Source organism: Clupea harengus, chromosome 6 (genome assembly GCF_900700415.2).
Source record: "Clupea harengus chromosome 6, Ch_v2.0.2, whole genome shotgun sequence".
In the NCBI taxonomy this organism is placed as follows: Eukaryota; Metazoa; Chordata; class Actinopteri; order Clupeiformes; family Clupeidae; genus Clupea; species Clupea harengus.
Genome location: NC_045157.1, coordinates 9396132 through 9413445, shown reverse-complemented (window position 1 = coordinate 9413445; position 17314 = coordinate 9396132). Strand labels below are relative to the sequence as shown.

At 43.7% G+C, this 17314-nt stretch overlaps 1 protein-coding gene across 2 annotated transcripts; it reads right to left on the bottom strand.

The window, feature by feature from the left end:
- Window positions 1-2: 2 nt before the first annotated feature.
- On the bottom strand, window positions 3-11001 carry etfdh (electron transfer flavoprotein dehydrogenase). Of its 2 annotated transcripts, none has more exons than XM_012834285.3 (13): window positions 10784-11001; window positions 9414-9569; window positions 8952-9181; window positions 8374-8455; window positions 8155-8273; window positions 7955-8032; window positions 7513-7659; window positions 6892-7032; window positions 6124-6267; window positions 5766-5934; window positions 2948-3130; window positions 1618-1839; window positions 3-722 (listed from the first exon to the last, which is right to left on the bottom strand). In XM_012834285.3, the coding sequence occupies exons 1-13, from the start codon at window positions 10812-10814 to the stop codon at window positions 559-561; spliced, it is 1866 nt and encodes a 621-aa protein (XP_012689739.1). In that variant the 5' UTR covers window positions 10815-11001; the 3' UTR covers window positions 3-558. The 2 variants fall into 2 exon arrangements, with proteins under 2 accessions (XP_012689739.1, XP_031424791.1); XM_031568931.2 differs by lacking the exon at window positions 10784-11001 and adding an exon at window positions 9843-10099.
- Between the last annotated feature and the right edge of the window lie 6313 nt (window positions 11002-17314).

The following is a 17314-nucleotide window of genomic DNA, read 5'->3' as shown; positions in this document are numbered from 1 at the left end:
GACAGCATGAGGCAGAATAGAGTTTATTTCCACAGTTAACTGGCAATCTGTGTCTATGTACAGAACAGAGTTAATCTGTATTACTGAGATCTGCAGTGAAAAACTTACCTTTCCTCCCCAAAGCCCTCTAGATTTGCATCCACATGTGCGTTTGTTAAACAACAACAAACCAACAAAAATAAAACACTTTCTTTGGGCCAATACCTCAATATTGACAAAATAATACAAATACAACACGTAGAAATCTTTTTCTTCAAGATGTGTTTCCACATAATTTGTTAAATTAAGTCATCACCTCTACATCAAAGCCACATGAGGCACGTAGGACCCTCTCGCTGAAGTCCACTTTTAGGCACACGGGGAAAGACTTCAGAAGCCTCAACAAGGCTCCTGAAACTGTAAGCCCTGAGCCCTGACTGCCAATCTGTAAGCACAGTTGTGTGTATGTACGTATACTAAGGCCCCGCAGATAATAAAAACTGGACCCCTCCCACTATGTATTCCTGCATAAAATATAATAAAAAAAGCCCAATGGAACAGACGTGGAAGGCATGCTGATCACATGCCGTTGTAGGCGGGTCCACCACCACCCTCCGGCACCACCCAGTTGATGTTCTGGCTGGGGTCTTTGATGTCACAGGTCTTGCAGTGGACGCAGTTCGTGGCGTTGATCTGGAGCCTCATGCCCTCGCCCGTCTCCAAGGGAACGTACTCATACACACCTGTGTGTGTGGACAGAGGAACATTAATTCAATTCAATTTGATTTATATAGCGCCAAAACAATACAATTGTCTCAAGGCGCTTTATTAGCCTATTATGTACCTCACACTATCAAAAGGGGTATAACAAACTGATACAAGATGCTATTAGTGTTTGCCTTTTAATGATGCGACAAGCTGCTTCTACAGTTTGGAAACAGAAGGAAGAAACGGAAAGGAAAGATTTTTTTTTTTTTTTTTGCATTAACCCTTCGAGGAGTCATTCCAGAATTATACAGTACAGATCTAGAATTGACATTAACAGTTGCTAACATTCTAAGAACATTTGTGATCGTACTCCTCAAAGGGTTAATTCCCTTCATCCAAAACCATTACTACTTTAAGCAGAACTAATATACACTCAGTATTCTGCACGTGCTCATTCAACACATGAGTGCCCCTACATTTGGGGTCAACAAGAGACTCACTCAGGGATATGAATCATTTACATTTGAATTAACTAATTTAAGTTGCCTTTAAACATACCTGCTCTCAGAACTGCACGAGAGACATTTTAATAAGAACTTATCAGACAACTGAACCTTGATATTAGTTTCTGCACTGAAAAAGGCAGAACAACTATTAAATCACATCAGCATTCAGCTGAGTCATACCAATAATCTGAAGTGTTCCTTCTGTGATTGTGTTTACCTGCAGGGGGAAACCTCAGCTCTAGCCAGCCGGAGACTCTGTAGAGCAACCCTTGATATGGGCGCCACCTATGTGAAGTGTGTGCGTGTGTGTGTGCAGATAACATCCTCAACCTCAGGAGGATATGCCTGAGACAGATGAGGTGTGTGTGTGTGTGTGTGTCTCTAAGTTTTTTTTTGTTTTGTTTGTTAGTGTGTGTGTGTGTACCTGCTGGGCAGAACCTCTGCTCTGGTCCATCGTAGATGGCGAGGTTATTGGCTACAGGTACACAGTCATTCTTCAGTGTGAGGTGGGGAGGCTGATCTCCCTCGTGATTGGTCCCGCTCAGTGCCACCGACGACAGCAGGTCAAAGCTGATTTTCCCGTCCGGTTTGGGGTACTCAATGGGGGTGCACTCCTTAGCTGGCTTCAGCTGCTCAGAGTCCAGACCTGTGTAGTTGTGTTTGTATGAGAGAGAGAGAGTGTGTGCGTATGAGTCATCATTAAAGCACTCATACCTGTTAGGGTTTTGAAAACTGTTTTCAGAGCACTCGGAATCCCTGATTAGTCTCTGATTCGTCCCTTCTCAGCCAAAAGTGGAGGAGATTTCATTTCATATTTCTCTCTCTCTCTCTCTCTCTCTCTCTCTCTCTCTCTCTCTCTCTCTCTCTCTCTCTCTCTCTCTCTCTCTCTCTCTCTCTCTCTCTCTCTCTCTCTCTCTCTCTCTCTCTCTCTCTCTCTCTCTCTCTCTCTCTCTCTCTCTCTGTCTGTCTGTCTGTCTGTCTGTCTGTCTGTCTGTCTGTCTGTCTGTCTGTCTGTCTGTCTGTCTGTCTGTCTGTCTGTCTGTCTGTCTGTCTGTCTGTCTGTCTGTCTGTCTGTCTGTCTGTCTGTCTGTCTGTCTGTCTGTCTGTCTGTCTGTCTGTCTGTCTGTCTGTCTGTCTGTCTGTCTGTCTGTCTGTCTGTCTGTCTGTCTGTCTGTCTGTCTGTCTGTCTGTCTGTCTGTCTGTCTGTGCATGCCGTGCGTGTCCAGCCAGTGACAGCCAATCTCAGCAATATTTACCCCGCTAGTATGACTTTGCAGTTCATCAAGTAGATAAAAGAAACTTGTTTGGAATAGATTTGAAATAGCCCTGACACAGACTGAAGATAAAACCCAAACACAGGCTCACTAGCTTGCATTTCCATTTGGCTGAGTTACCAGACACTAGTGAAGCTGTCGTTAGAGCATAGATTTACTCTGTTTACTAACCATTCAACCCCTGTTACTCTAGATAACACTGGACAAACAAAGAACACCTTTTTTTTCAGCTAAATGGCGAAGCAAACAGACGAATGGCGGACAAATTCTCATTGATTAATCATCAACTTAGAATTAAGATTTCGTAAAGATCAAATTTCTTTTCATGGTTGATCAATGGTTGATCTTTCAGATGGTATTGATTTTAGGGTGTGGCTTTGGAGCATTAATGCAAAAAGTCTTCTGTGTAACACTGAAAGAGAGAGCAGTAAACATGTGATATCACATCACCACAGTGCTGCCTCTACCCTGGTCTCTCACCGGCATGTTTGAGCGTCCAAGGCTCCATCCCACGGCCGATCCAGTAGAACATTCCGGTGTAGATGATCCCGCCGTAGAGGCCGAAGTAGTTGTGGAAGGAGGGCCGGATGTTCCGGACCGCCTTGAGCTCCTTCCAGATCCACGATTCCCTCAGGTTCTGCTCATACTCGTGCACATGAATACCTGTGGAGAAACAAGCACATCTTAGAGCGCAACATATCGTTTTCATTTACTAAGCCCAATGTGGGACGGTAAAAATAGAATGTTCTTTTTTTTCCCCTCGTCCAAATGGGTAGATGTGAGAGAGAGAGAGAGAGAGAGAGAGAGAGAGAGAGAGAGAGAGAGAGAGAGAGAGAGAGAGAGATCCTTTTTACTGAAGCTGGTGGCAGAGGCCAATTCAAACATGGGGCTGTTTAAAAGGTGAAACACAAGACTGTTTCACACCTTACGGGCTAGAGTTCTCCCAAGAGATGAGCTCGATCCAAAATCCAATCAGCGCCACAATGAGACTACGGTGTGGGGAGGCTGGGCTCCATTACGACACGCTTATTAGGTTTCATCCGGATCTACACATCAAAGCCAAGACCGCAGACGTGCAGCGTGTGTGAGGGGTGTGCACACGCGCGCACACACACACGCACACACACACACACACACACACACACACACACACACACACACACACACACACACACACACACACACAGAGAGAGAGAGATGACCTTTCACTCTCCAGCGTTCATTACAGCCAACACTGTGCTGGTAGACATTCACCTTAGGCAGGGTTATACCAGGCACATAAATCCTGGTCTAACCCACTGAACTGATATGAGGTCATAAACAACCACAAAGCTATCTACTCCAGCCATGGCTGACGGGGACAAGGCTCATCGTAAAACAACACTGCATGTGATGTCAAAACAAGAGGGACACCCAGATGTGTGTGTTTGGCCACCCAGGACTTTACGCATCACAGCAACATCTGCTTTCCCACTACTAACTAGAGTAGACCCACCACCCATCAGCTGAAGAGGATCAAATGGACCACAAACAACAGTGAACCAATTGACTGAAGCCTTGGTAGGCATGAGGTAGTGATGGCGAGATGAAGCTTCATGAAAAGCGCTTCCTTTCTCAAGGCTTTGAATAGACTCTAGGGACACTACTTGATCAATGAAAATCCAAGAAGAATTCTTGGCACGGTGACAGCACGGAGATGTGCAGAAGCCTATGGTTAGTAAAGGCCTGATGCATTAACATTCAAGCACATGAAGGTAATGTCAAATAAAGAAATAGTTCTTCTGAAGTACTTATGATCAGCGTTATTTTGTAATGAAATCGAAACTGTCACGTATGATCTAGGTATTAGTCTCTTTATAGTAATGCTTATATCATAATATAGGCCAAATGTAATATAATGTAATACAATATTAATCATCTGAGTGTTTGACATTGAATATTCTTTAAAAATGGACATAGTGGAAGACATTTGACATCAGACGTTGCGAAATGATCCGTGACAACAGAGATTACACCATGATAATTAGGCTCATGTTATATTTCATAGAAATCATAGTCGACAAGCTGGAGAAATCAAGTTAGAGTTCTACACGTTGCTAACTCCATCTCAATCAATATGACATTATCACAAAATCTCATCTACCTCAAACACTGACAATAACCCATGCATTTGAGAGAAATAGTGAAAGCGTTGCGCAAAAATTGAACCTTTTCTTGAAGCAGCCATTAAACAAGGCTTTGAACATCATGGGTTGGACTCGATATGGAGTCCAATGGGAAGTACTTCAAGTTTTTGACATAAGCTTCAAAGCTTTGCCTTCAAGGGATAGATATCCTATAAAAGAGCCAGTGATTTCACTTGGCCACCAAGGAATCTGAAGAACATAAGATGACATACGATGTTTCATCACAGCTCTTTGGTCTTCACAGCCCTCTGGTCACTGGTCTTCTCCTAGCGCTTTACTACATGGCAGTTTGAATTACACTACTAATTAACATCCTACTTTATTCCACTCACTCAAGAGAAAATTGAGGTGGTCGTGTCCAACTCCCAAAGCAATGCTTAATTTGCTGCAGTATGGATTTGCAGACTGAGACACTCATATTTCTAGATACAACACACGACAGTGGTACGCTGGAGCATTGACTGAAATACGACCTACTCACGACGGTGTCTCAGAACTGCAGTAGCGGCGTCGCAAGTACCCACTTCCGCCGTTCAAACCACCATAGCTCCAACAACCTTGTTAATGACGTAATGCAGAATGTAGTTGGTAAAAATGAGTCCTACACATGTACTAGAGCAGCCTCACACTTGATAATTCTTGAGAATGAAGAACTAACTCAAAATGAGTGTAAGGAGTTTTATTTTGTGTCCCAATATTCTATTAATTACAGCCCGTCACGGCCTATCAGCTTCCTGCATACGTTTCTCGAAAATGCCTGTGTCTAACCACCGTGGTTGAACGGTTCACTCAAGATGAATAAATATTAATTTAAAAATGTATGATAACTGCAATTCTCAGTTGCCGGTGGGTGTTCAGGTAGGTTTGCTTCTTGAAAAGTTTTGCTTTTTTCATTTTGTCATTGAAAATATAAAGCCAACATAGTGTAAACTGAATGGTACTACACAAAGTTGATACATTCTAAATAGACAGACTGAATATATAAGACACTATAACTTCAGAGGACAAAGTTCACCTGTGAGTGAGACAGCTGTGTGTGTGTGGTGGGGGGTGCGTCACAGGTGTTTGTGGTGGGGGGTGTGTCACAGGTGTGTGTGGTGGGGTCGTCTCACCTGCGGTGTCAGACGCCAGGTTCTCATCAGCGATCTTGGCGAAGGTGGCCTCTGCGGCCAGCATCCCACTCTTCATGGCCGTGTGTGTGCCTTTGATCTTAGGGACATTCATGAAGCCAGGGCTGCAACCAATCAGGAGCCCTCCAGGAAACGTCAGCTTAGGCAGGGACTGCAGAAGGAGGAGAGAGAGAGAGATAGAGAGAAAGAGAGAGATAAATGAAGACACCTTTAACTAACGCAAAGAGAGTTGTACAAACTGAGACTTACTTTTAGTATGACTTGACTTGATACACAAACTCACCACACACACACACACACACACACACACACACAGACAGACACACACACAGACACACACCTGCATGCCTCCCTCGTTGAGGGCTCTGGCTCCATATGCGATGCGGGTTCCCCCCTCCAGCGTGGGAGACACAGACGGATGGTGCTTCCACCGCTGGAACTCTCGGAACGGGCTCAGGTATGGGTTTGTGTAGTCCAGCCCCACCTACACACAGGGGCACACACACAGAAAATCCTGAAAACCTCCTCAAATCACCCCTGTGATTTCATTCCACATCTAATCTAATTTTTCCATTTAACTGAGACTATTTCCCATTTTTCAAATATGGCACAAAAAAAAAAACGTGTTATGACAGAGTGAGGTATCATCAGTCATCTGTGAACCATCAGCACTCGTCACAGATCATTTGTCTAGCTGATCAAGACAACCTGTCATTTTCTCAACAGTTAATGTCAATCCAACCCAACACCTTTTCCTAAGCACTGCTGTCCCTCTTTGAGGTGGAAAGGTAAGGATATTTTGCGTGTCTGTGTGTGTGTGTGTGTGTGTGTGTGTGTGTGTGACATGTCAGGATTAATACCTCTCCTGCAGTGAGATGATCCAGGAACCTGATTCTATAAAAGTGTGTGCTATCGAGCGTGCGTCTGTGCTAGAGAGCGTGTATGTGTGTGTGTGTGTGTGTGTGTGTGTGTGTGTGTGTGTGTCACAATACAAAATCATTTGTCTGAAAGGGTCCTTCTCTCTAACTGGGGTAATACAAGATGAACAACGTTTGTATAAAAGTAAGGGTGTGTGTTTGTGTGTGTGTGTGTGTGTGTTGTTGCTCACCACAAACCCCAGTGCGACCAGTGGCTCTCCCTCGTTGAGGTGGTACAGGAAGGAGCCGCCGTATGTGTTCCTGTTGAGAGGCCAGCCCACAGTGTGCTCCACGCGACCAGGACGCCATTTCTTCTCATCTATCGTCCACACCTGCACCACAAAACACACCAACAGGTTTACTGACCTCAAACACACACACACACTTCACAAGCAATACTCGTCTTCTCACAATAGTTACTGCTTACGTTACAGCTGTGAAGTCTTCCTGGGTGTTTGGAATGAATGAAAAAGTCTTACAGCAATATAAACACCCCAGAATGAACACAAACACACACACACACCCGCGCAGGCACAGAAACCCTCGGACACACTTAAAAGACGAGAGTTGTGTTTCTTGACCAGGTTATCCAAGCACCATAGTGTGCCCCTCCTCTGCACATATTCTGGTCCTCTGCTGTCTGCTACAGTGAAAAGAAGCGGATAACCACCTCAGACGTAGCAACACAAGGAAGCTGGTACTGTGCCATCCTGCCCCCACAGACATAGGGACTGGGAAAGCCACAGAGAAATGCCTCAACAGACAGAGGGATGAAGGAGGAAGGCACGAAAGTGAGAGAGACAGCGGGTCACCTCTTTGAGTCCGATGGCGTAGGTCTGTGGCTCGCAGTTCTCCCGCAGGTTGTAATGCTTGTATAGCTGCTTGGCCAGGTGTCCATGGCAACCCTCTGCAAACATGGTGACCTTGGCGTGCAGCTCCATCCCTCTCTCAAACACATCCTGAAGGTCAGGGAGAAGCGAGGGAGAGAGACAAGAAGAGAAGAGGTGACTTTTTCAGACTGGAAAAATTCAAGGCAATTCGAAACCCGATTCTTCACAGTTTCTCTATCCCTCTCTCAAACACTCTGCAGGTCGTACGTCACATGGACCTGGATTACTTTATCAGACTTTGCCTTATTATGGAAGACATCTGTCACACCTCACAGTAGCCCCGAAGCAAAACACAGACAAGGGGATTTAAAAACTTGAAACTCATGACCGTGCAAATATCCACACACCTCTCTTACAAACTCACCTTTGGAGAACCGTCTTTTGCGATGCCGACATCATTTGTTGCAATTCCCTTTACACTTCCATCCTCATGAAACAGTACCTGCCATTAAACACACAGACACACACACGATCACCCTAATGTAAAAATAATACAAAATACAAAATAAACAAAGAAAAGAAATAAAAGAAATAAAACACACACGTGTGCCAGTGACCCCTGACCTCAGAAGCAGCGTATCCAGGATACAGCTCCACCCCCAGCTCCTCCGCCTGTTCCCCGAGCCATCGCACGAAGTGCCCCAGACGCACAATGTAGTTGCCATGGTTATTCATGGGCAGGCCTGGGGGCAGAGGAAGAAGAATGCTGAAACTGAGATCCAATCCAATCTGAATGTAAACACAGTGTGATGCACTGGCAGCAACATGCTCTTGTAAGCATACCTGGCAGGATAGGTATGGGTATTCTGTACTTTTCTGTTAACATGCCAAACTTGTCTTCAGTCACTGGGGTGTTCATAGGGGCCTAAAGAACACACTCACACAAACACAAACAGTATAATTATGCTGCAGAATCTCAACATTTTAATGAATATTAAAGTGGTCGTCAGATTATGATCACATTTCCACTACACACACACTATACAGACTAAGGCACTGTAGAGTAGACCATGATTGCTTGTGCTGCTTCAAAGTGTGATCCCATAGAGTGTTTGTCGGCACTGAGAGGTCTGGCTAATATCCACTCACTCTCTAATCAGAACAGATGTGCTCAGAGTAATAAGTATGGGAAGTGTGTCCAAGAAGAGCATTAAGAAGTCTGTGCTTGTATCAGTGTGTACTGTGTGTGTGTAATAGATGGGTGTATGTATTTTCTCAGAGAAATATATACAGTTAGAGTGGAAATTAGCTTGTGTGTGTGTGTGTGTACTGGATGGAAATGCCTGTGTATTTCCATTCATTAAGTGCACACAGGAGTTTTTTGTTAAAGTGTGAATAGGCTTTAGGGGAAGTGTGTTTACCCCACGCTCCTTCCAGTCGGGGATGAGTTCATTGAGCGCGCTGGGTTCTAAGCACGCTCCCGAGAGTGTGTGTGCCCCGATCTGTGAGGCCTTCTCCACCAGACACACACGCAGCTCTTTCTCCTGCTCATTGGCCAACTGCTTCAGCCTGATGGCAGCTGCCAACCCTGCCGGGCCGCCTCCCACAATCAGGACATCCGCCTCGTCTGCAAAACGCTCCATGTCCACGCCTGCAAAGAAGTTAGCCCGAGACCATTAGAGTTGATGATTCCCAAATTAAGCCTGTTACGGTGAATGAGATCATGTTTGTGTACATGCAAGGAGTGCCTCAGCAAAGAGACTCAAAGGTTAGATATTGATAAGACGGGTCAAATGGCAATGCCATGTGCTTTGCTTTCACATTAACATATGGCCACTGACATAAGGATTATAAAGGTTGTAGCCGGTAGAGACAGCACCTACCCTCCCATCGCGGATCCTTGTCCCTCGGGTAGATTGTGTAGTGTGAAGTGATTTTGGGCACGGACAGGTCCGAGCTGCACCATCGCGCTGTGTACCCTTGCGATAACACGTGCTCACGAGTCTGAAGGGTTTTCAATGCCCGCACACACCGCCGGGCTGAAACAAAACAAGCGGATTCCAGATTAGACTGGGAGTGAACCTGATAGCCAACTTTGACCCATTTACCTTGACAGTGTGGCACAACTAAACATTAACCTCTACAATACATTGAACGTAAACTCAGTTGGCAGAGTATGTTTTGACGTTACCCACCAAAGGCATACGTTTAACAAACAGAGTCTCAAGCACAGAGTAGTTTAAATTTAGCTAGCAAAGGTTGACTATTTCGGTTTAACGTTATGCGTAAACGACTGGAAGCAAGGTACCTACCGATAACTGTTTGCTTAATGAAACTAAGATGCATTTTCATTTAATGTAACTAATCGCATCCGTCTACTAATTTTATTTAAAGTGCAAATGTCCTGAAATTGGTCATCAAAAACAACTTGACCTACTGAAGCTCCTTGTATCACTGGAAGGACATGCTAGCTACGGTGTCCCGCAGAAGTATACTTTCCCTTTCACTGACACATCCTACCGTTATGAACGGACAGTAGGTAAATTACCTCAACACGCTAGCCAGAGCTCGAGATTACTACGTTAGCCATAATCGTGTTTTTCTTCCATTCAAACTTGGTCCAGACAGTTTGTCATGAAATCTCTTCTATGATTCATTGTTGACATTAAGATACAAACGAATCTGAACAACAGTCTAAATGTCATGATCCCATAGCCTGAAGGGACATTGGGTGACATTTCAGTAATGATACATGTTTTGACAATTCAACCTAACGTTAACCCTTAGGATAACTGTTATCGATATCGTTGTTATGCTAGTTTACTAGCTAATGAGACTGTTAGCTTGTCAATTTATCTGCAAAGGTTCACATCCGGTTAACAAACAGCTAGTTTTATTGGTCAACGCACTGAAAATAAGTAGAAACTCAAACATTGTATGGTAATGTTTAAGAGACCGTAATATGTAACGTTACTTCTTTTTTCCCTATAGTATTTGATTGAATGACCCAGTGAACTTTACCCTACTTTTGTAGCCTGTTAGCTGGTGGGCTCGCTAGCTAGCTAACTTTAAGTTAAAGAAACTCCCAGGTATGTAACGTTCAGTGGTCGAATGCAGAGGGTGACAGTTAATTGTTCATACAGTTAAACTGACTGACATATGTTAATGTTTACCTCAGAGGTCCAATGCAAACATCTCACTTATCATAGGTTGCTAGCCAACGAGATGGAAAATTGCAAAAGGCTGTCATTACCTTGAAGTGAATACTTGCTTGCTGGAAACATCGAGTGAATCAGCTAGTTAGCCCTCTAGCTAACTAATACAAATCCTCTCTCTGAGTCTTATGATATGTACACAGTTAAGTTCCCCGTCAGCGGATTGTTTGCCAGGTGCTCAGCACAACAGATTTCACCCCGTGGAACCCTTACAAAACTCGTCTCATAACCATGCCCGTTTAAAGGGTAAAAAGCTTGCGTTGCGAACTGCGCAGGGGTGTGTTATGATTTTGTAACAGGAGTGGACATCACTAGACATGCGCAAAATTGCAGATATATATAACAAAGGATAGACCACCAGCCAGTCTGCTGGATCCCCTAATCTGTTACAGATTTGGACTGTCTTGGGTTGGAGTTACAAAACACCAGATCAACAACATGTAACAACCATGTAATTTTTCATAAATCAAATCATTCAGAATCGTTTAACTCTCAGGATGGTTTTGGAAACCAAATTATTCCATTAACAATTCATTTATTATTAATAGTCTATCATCGTCATCATCATTGTTCTTCTTCTTCTTCTTCTTCTTATTATTATTATTATTAATAATAATATTAATTATAGTTCACATGATTGTTGTTCCATGCTGCAGGTCAGTTCCCATCGAAGACATCCAGGATGTGACTTTATGAATATTAGCAGCCCAGTACTAGGAAATTATGTAGTGCAAGGCTACCCTCTAATTTCGATTTGTCTAAAAATGAAAACGTGTGTACGTGTTAATATTTTTATTTAGTTCTTTAAAAAAAAGGCTTTTATGAAAGTAGGGATTGTGTGACAGCACTGTAACAGTCTTGGCATAAAAACCATCTTTACGGAGTTAATACTGCCTGCTAACGATATGACGACATAATTAGAGCAAAAGGAACTGAATTGAGAGGATCTGAAGAGTACAACAGGAGATTGTCCCCACTTTATTCCCCAGTGCCACTCAGTAGGAAATGCCACTCAAGGAATCCTGTTCTTAGCAGCTCCCTTCCTATATGGACACAGTTTAGAATTAATTTAGGTTACAAGCACACCATGTCCCATTTATCTCTACAGTCCGTAACCCTAATTTGAAGCCTGCTCAACTAGATCTGGTATTCCTCCTATGGTTCCACTGGTTGGACTGAAATGCATTGCTGATTTTTTTTCATGAAGGAACCCCTCTCTTAGTCATGTTAAAAATGCATCAGGAGAAGAGTTACAATTAGATATTTCAGATGAAACCTGGCAGTCAGAAAACTGAGAGAATACACAAGTCCTCAATCTGTGTGAGACATGGGTTACTTCTCTTTAAATTCCCACACCGTTTGCATCTTTGCAGAAGCCCATATGTGTTTCCCATAGGTCCTCTGTATTTGACACTCACTCTGTGTGGTCAAAGAAATACACCAAACCCCATGACTGCCATCTCTGGAGTTGTCCCAACCCTCTCAAACAGTCAGTCGCAAGCCTCATCCGTTGCGTCTTTCAATTGGAAGGACACACTGGCATGGCAACTGGGTTAAGGATATCATGGTACACAGACCTTAAACTAGAGGAATTCATGTTCTGCATTAGATGCTCCTCTAAGAAATACTACAGGGCATGGCAGGCCATCTTAGACTCCAATTAATGTCCAATTCCTCCCCACCCCACCCCCTCCCATTTTAGTTGTTTATTTACTTGTCTATTTTGTATCAATTTTGTTGTTGTTATTGTTGCTATTATTTTCCCTGTCAGTAATATTGCTGATTGATGACAATGACTATTATTATCGTAGTGTGGGGGGGGGTACTAGCAGATCACAGATCACAGATCAGCTGGACCTCCAGGGCGATGACTCTTCACTGATCAGTACCGGGAGCAGCTGGACCTCCAGGGCGATGACTCTTCACTGATCAGTACCGGGAGCAGCTGGACCTCCAGGGCGATGACTCTTCACTGATCAGTACCGGGAGCAGCTGGCCAGTCACCGCTGCCAGCCACCACCGCCATGCAGTTCTACGCATCTGCCCAAGAGGAGCTGGCCTTCCACACTTTCCTGCAGGGACTCACAGCTTTGCCAGCATGTTTGTCTTGTCCCTCAGCGAGGCTCTCCACAAAGCCGAATAGGTCTAAGTGGTGCTCTTTCTGTGGCCTGCCCAGCACAAGGATCTCAGCAATGGCCTCCACCATCCAGACGACATCCACGTAGGCTGACCAACCGGTGTTACCAGTGTGGCGAGTCTGGTCACATAGCCTGCAATTGTCCAGCACCAGTGCCGAAAGCCAGAGCTCCCCTCTGAGGCTGAAACATGCTGGTTGGCCACCTGGGTCACACTACTCTAGGACTGTATCTGAACAGCCAGCCAACACTCAGCTGACGACTGGAGAAAAGGCTGGCATGAGAGGGAGGAAGCAACTGCGAGTCCAGTCTGGAGACCAGGAGCTAGTCCTCAAGTTCTGGCCCACCAACATCTGGTACCCATGCATCATCGGCCTGGACCTGCTGACCCGCTGGGGAGCTCATGTTAATGTTTTGGACCATCCAGTTCATTCAAGGGAAGAAGAATAGACCCAAGGACCAACCAGTTGCCAAGCAACTGCTGTCTCACCAGTGCTGAGCCTCAGTGACTCAAAGCCCCGGTGGCCCAGCCCGCCGTCCAAGCCACCGCCAACCTATGCAGCCAGCCAAGACTTGCCGAGGCTTGTGGTGGTGCTCTGGGTGACTGGGTGACACCTCGGGGACTTTGTTGTGGTTCCTGGGGACAGCTAACTACTTGAGGGGGAGGGGGGCCGTGTAGCGTGCTGGGGTGGGGTGGGGGTGTGCAAAAGTGTATGGTACATGGGCCAAGGAAGAACCCACTACATTATACACTACAGAACAGACTCGTCCAGGACTGTTGCATTATGCTGATAACGGAGACCTGGCTCCACTCATCCAATCAGTGCCCCGGCCTGATTTCCACAAGTGAAGGGGTTGACATGTTTGGAAGCCTGCAAAGAAATCTTGTATCCGACATCAACGACGGCCACACCGTTTCTCAGGCGAGTAATCGGAGAGCCGTGGGGAGCGAGGAGAGTGGTCGGGTGGCTGCAGTCTGCGTACCCATCAAGCCAGGGAGTCTGGAGAGGAGTCCTGATCCTGGGGAGGCGGTGACTGTCAGCGTTGGAGGCCAGAGCTGGTGGAGTGGTCCCGGAGAGGAGACGGCTGTCAACGCGGCGAGAGATCCAGGGAGCGACAATGGACAGAGAACTGAAGCAGCTCTACTTTCGCTGCTAAACGGTATTCCCGGAGCGGTGGGATCATTTCGATGAAACTGATAAACCCGCAGTTCACTGTTCTAGGCCTACATTAGTTAACAGTTGCATAAATAGAGCTAAAATCAAGCAACGCAAATGGAATATCTTTAAGACTGTCAATGACTGTAAACTTATTTGGGATGCTAGTAGCAAACCCAAAGGACTCTTAGGTTGTCATATAAACATTAGAAGTATTATCTCTAAATGTGAACAAGTTCAGCATCTCTTACACGAGTCAAATATTGATTATTTAGCGATGTCGGAATCATGGTTACATGAAAATTCACAAAATGAAGCGATAACTGTGCCTGGTTTCAACATTTTTAAAAATGATCGAAAACATGGTAAAGGTGGTGGCGTTTTGTGTTATGTAAAGGATTAAATTAGCTGCAATGAGATATTATTCACAAACTGTGATTTGGAGTGTCTGGGTCTTAATATGGTTCTGTCTCCAGAAATGTCTTTCACCCTAATTGTAATATACCGGCCTCCCTCAGCAACTGTTAGCTTTTATGATAAATTCAGAGACCTATTACAACAATGTGATTCTAAAAAAGAGATAATAATCTGTGGCGACATCAATGCCAACTGGGCAGATAAATCCTCAAGAAAACTTCTTAAACAGGTTACTGACAGCTTTAATTTAACTTAATGATAGACCAACTTGTATTACTAATACTTCCTCCACCCAGATAGATTTAATATTTAGCAACAGAACAGACAGAATAACAAAATCATATAATCTTATCACTGGACTGTCTGATCACAATTTGATCTTAATGTCGAGAGAAGTGAATGGTGTAAAGCGTTCCATTAATGGTCTGACACAAACTCCCATGAGGATACCAGAGAACAAAAAGGAAGATTTCAAGAATGCTATCCAGAAGATTAGTTGGGATGAGATACTTGATTCAAATGATGTGAGCTTTACTAGCCAATGCTTTACTGAAACAATACATAAGACGATCAAAGATTTCTCAAAGGATTCAAGAAAGAAACATAAAAGGAGTTATCTGCCATAGATAAATGAAAATGTTATTGAAATGATGAGAGAAAGGTGTCGAGCCCTTAAAACATCCCTGAAGTCCAAACGGATAACTGATAGGCACATTTTTACAGCATTAAGAAACAAGGTGACAAGAGAACTTAGGAAAGCCGAGGCGAATTATTTCCTTGAAATAATCGTAAATTCTAAAGGTGACTCTAAACAAATATGGCAACAAATAAAGAAATGAATTGGACAAAACAATGTTCCCCTCACACCAGCAGTATGGTGGCATTTCTCCTAATCCAACTGTGCCCATATTTAACCTTGAAAGGGTATCTGAAGAACAAGTAGAGAACATCATTGAATCATTCAAACCCAAAGAGTCAAAGGACATCTATGAGATGGACTTTGCCATGGTTAAAGACCTTTGCCCTTTTGTTTAAAAAGCCTACTACCCATATTGCTAACCTGCCATTCTCTCAAGAACATGGGTGTTTTCCAGAACACTGGAAACCTGCAGTTATAGTTCCTATCTTTAAAAATGGTGATCCTCACTCAGCAGCCAATTACAGACCTATTAGTATACTTCCCATAATGTCCAAAGTTTTGGAAAAATTAGCAGTAGAGCAACTAATTTATCATCTTAACTCTAATCAGCTTTTACACCCCATGCAGCATGGTTTTAGATCAAATCACTCCACCGAGACTGCAACGGTCTATTTTATTGAAAGGGTCAAGTCCCTTATGGATAGAGGAGGAGTTGTGGGTGCAGTATTTCTACGGTCAACCACAACATACTTCACTCTAAGTTTGATCAGTTTAACTTTTCTTCTTGTGCATCCAACTGGTTCAAATCATACTTATCAACTCAAACTCAGTGTGTTAAAATAAACAATTTATTATCCGACTTAAAAAATCTGTCTACAGGTGTTCCCCAAGGTTCAATCCTGGGTCCACTTTTTTTCAGTCTTTACATTAACAATTTACCATCCGTATGCCAAGACTGTGAGGTTCTGATGTACACAGATGACACTGTGATCTTTGGGTGGGGTAAGAATAACGTAGAGGTCGCTGCTAGGCTTACAAAGGTCATGGTTGATGTGTCTGACTGGTTAAACAAATGTTGTCTTCAGCTTAACACTTCCAAAACCGTTGCTATCTCACACTGAACCCGATGTTTTTATTTCTGATCAAAGAATCAAGATTGTGAAGGAATACAAATATATTGGTATCTTGTTTGATAATAGACTTACTTTTAAAAAACATGTTAAAAAAATATGCAAAAATGTAAAATTCAACTTTAGGCATCTTAGAAATCACATGTCCACGGAAGCGGCTAAAATGTACATGTTTTTTCTGATTTTATCTCACACTAACTACTGCTTACCCACCTGGTCTACTGCCAACTCCACTACCCTTAAACCAGTCATGTCTCTTTACAAAAAGGCTCTCAAAATACTTGACAAAAAACCTAAATCACACCATCACTGTTCAGTCCTCCATAAGTACAGACTTTTCACATTTAAGAACTGCTGTTTAATGTTCAAAATCTGGTTTGACCTAGCCCCCCCACCACTATGCAGCCTAGTCAAGTTTAGAAAAGCAGCAACCAGTGCTACTCGAGGGGCAGCAAGAGGAGACTGTGTAATGCCTTTTAAAAAAGTGTATTTGGACAGTCAGTTTTCTCAGTTAGGTCAGCCCAGGAATGAAACCATCTCCCACAGAACATTAGAGAATCAACCTCATTCAACTGCTTTAAAAAAAATCTCAAAACATGGTTGATAAATAACCAAAAATGTGATCATTAGTGGGTAAGCAGTAGAATCATTTTTGTTTACCACTTGTTTTTATACCCATTGTCCCTTCCCTTCTACCCATGGTTAAGGACTAAGTGGAGCTTGTGTATTGGGATTTTGTGTTTGATATATTGTCACTTAATGCCTTTTTTTAGGTTGTATAGCCTTTTTTCACTCTGGCAGGGGGACTGCCAATGGGAACTAGCCTTTTGGCTATAATTGGGTGCATTTACATTTTAATGTTCATGAATGTAGACTGTCCCTCTTGATCAAATAAAGATAACTTACTTACTTACTTATGGAGAAGATCTGACTCACGAATTGCCAGCACAAATTTAGTTTCACTTACGCTAATGTTGCGAGATATGGCATTTACCCTTAGCGGAGGTATGCGCTCTACTGAGTCATTATTAGTCATTATTATTTTTGCAATCATTGCCAAGTACTGCTAGACGACCACCTCCCACTAAAT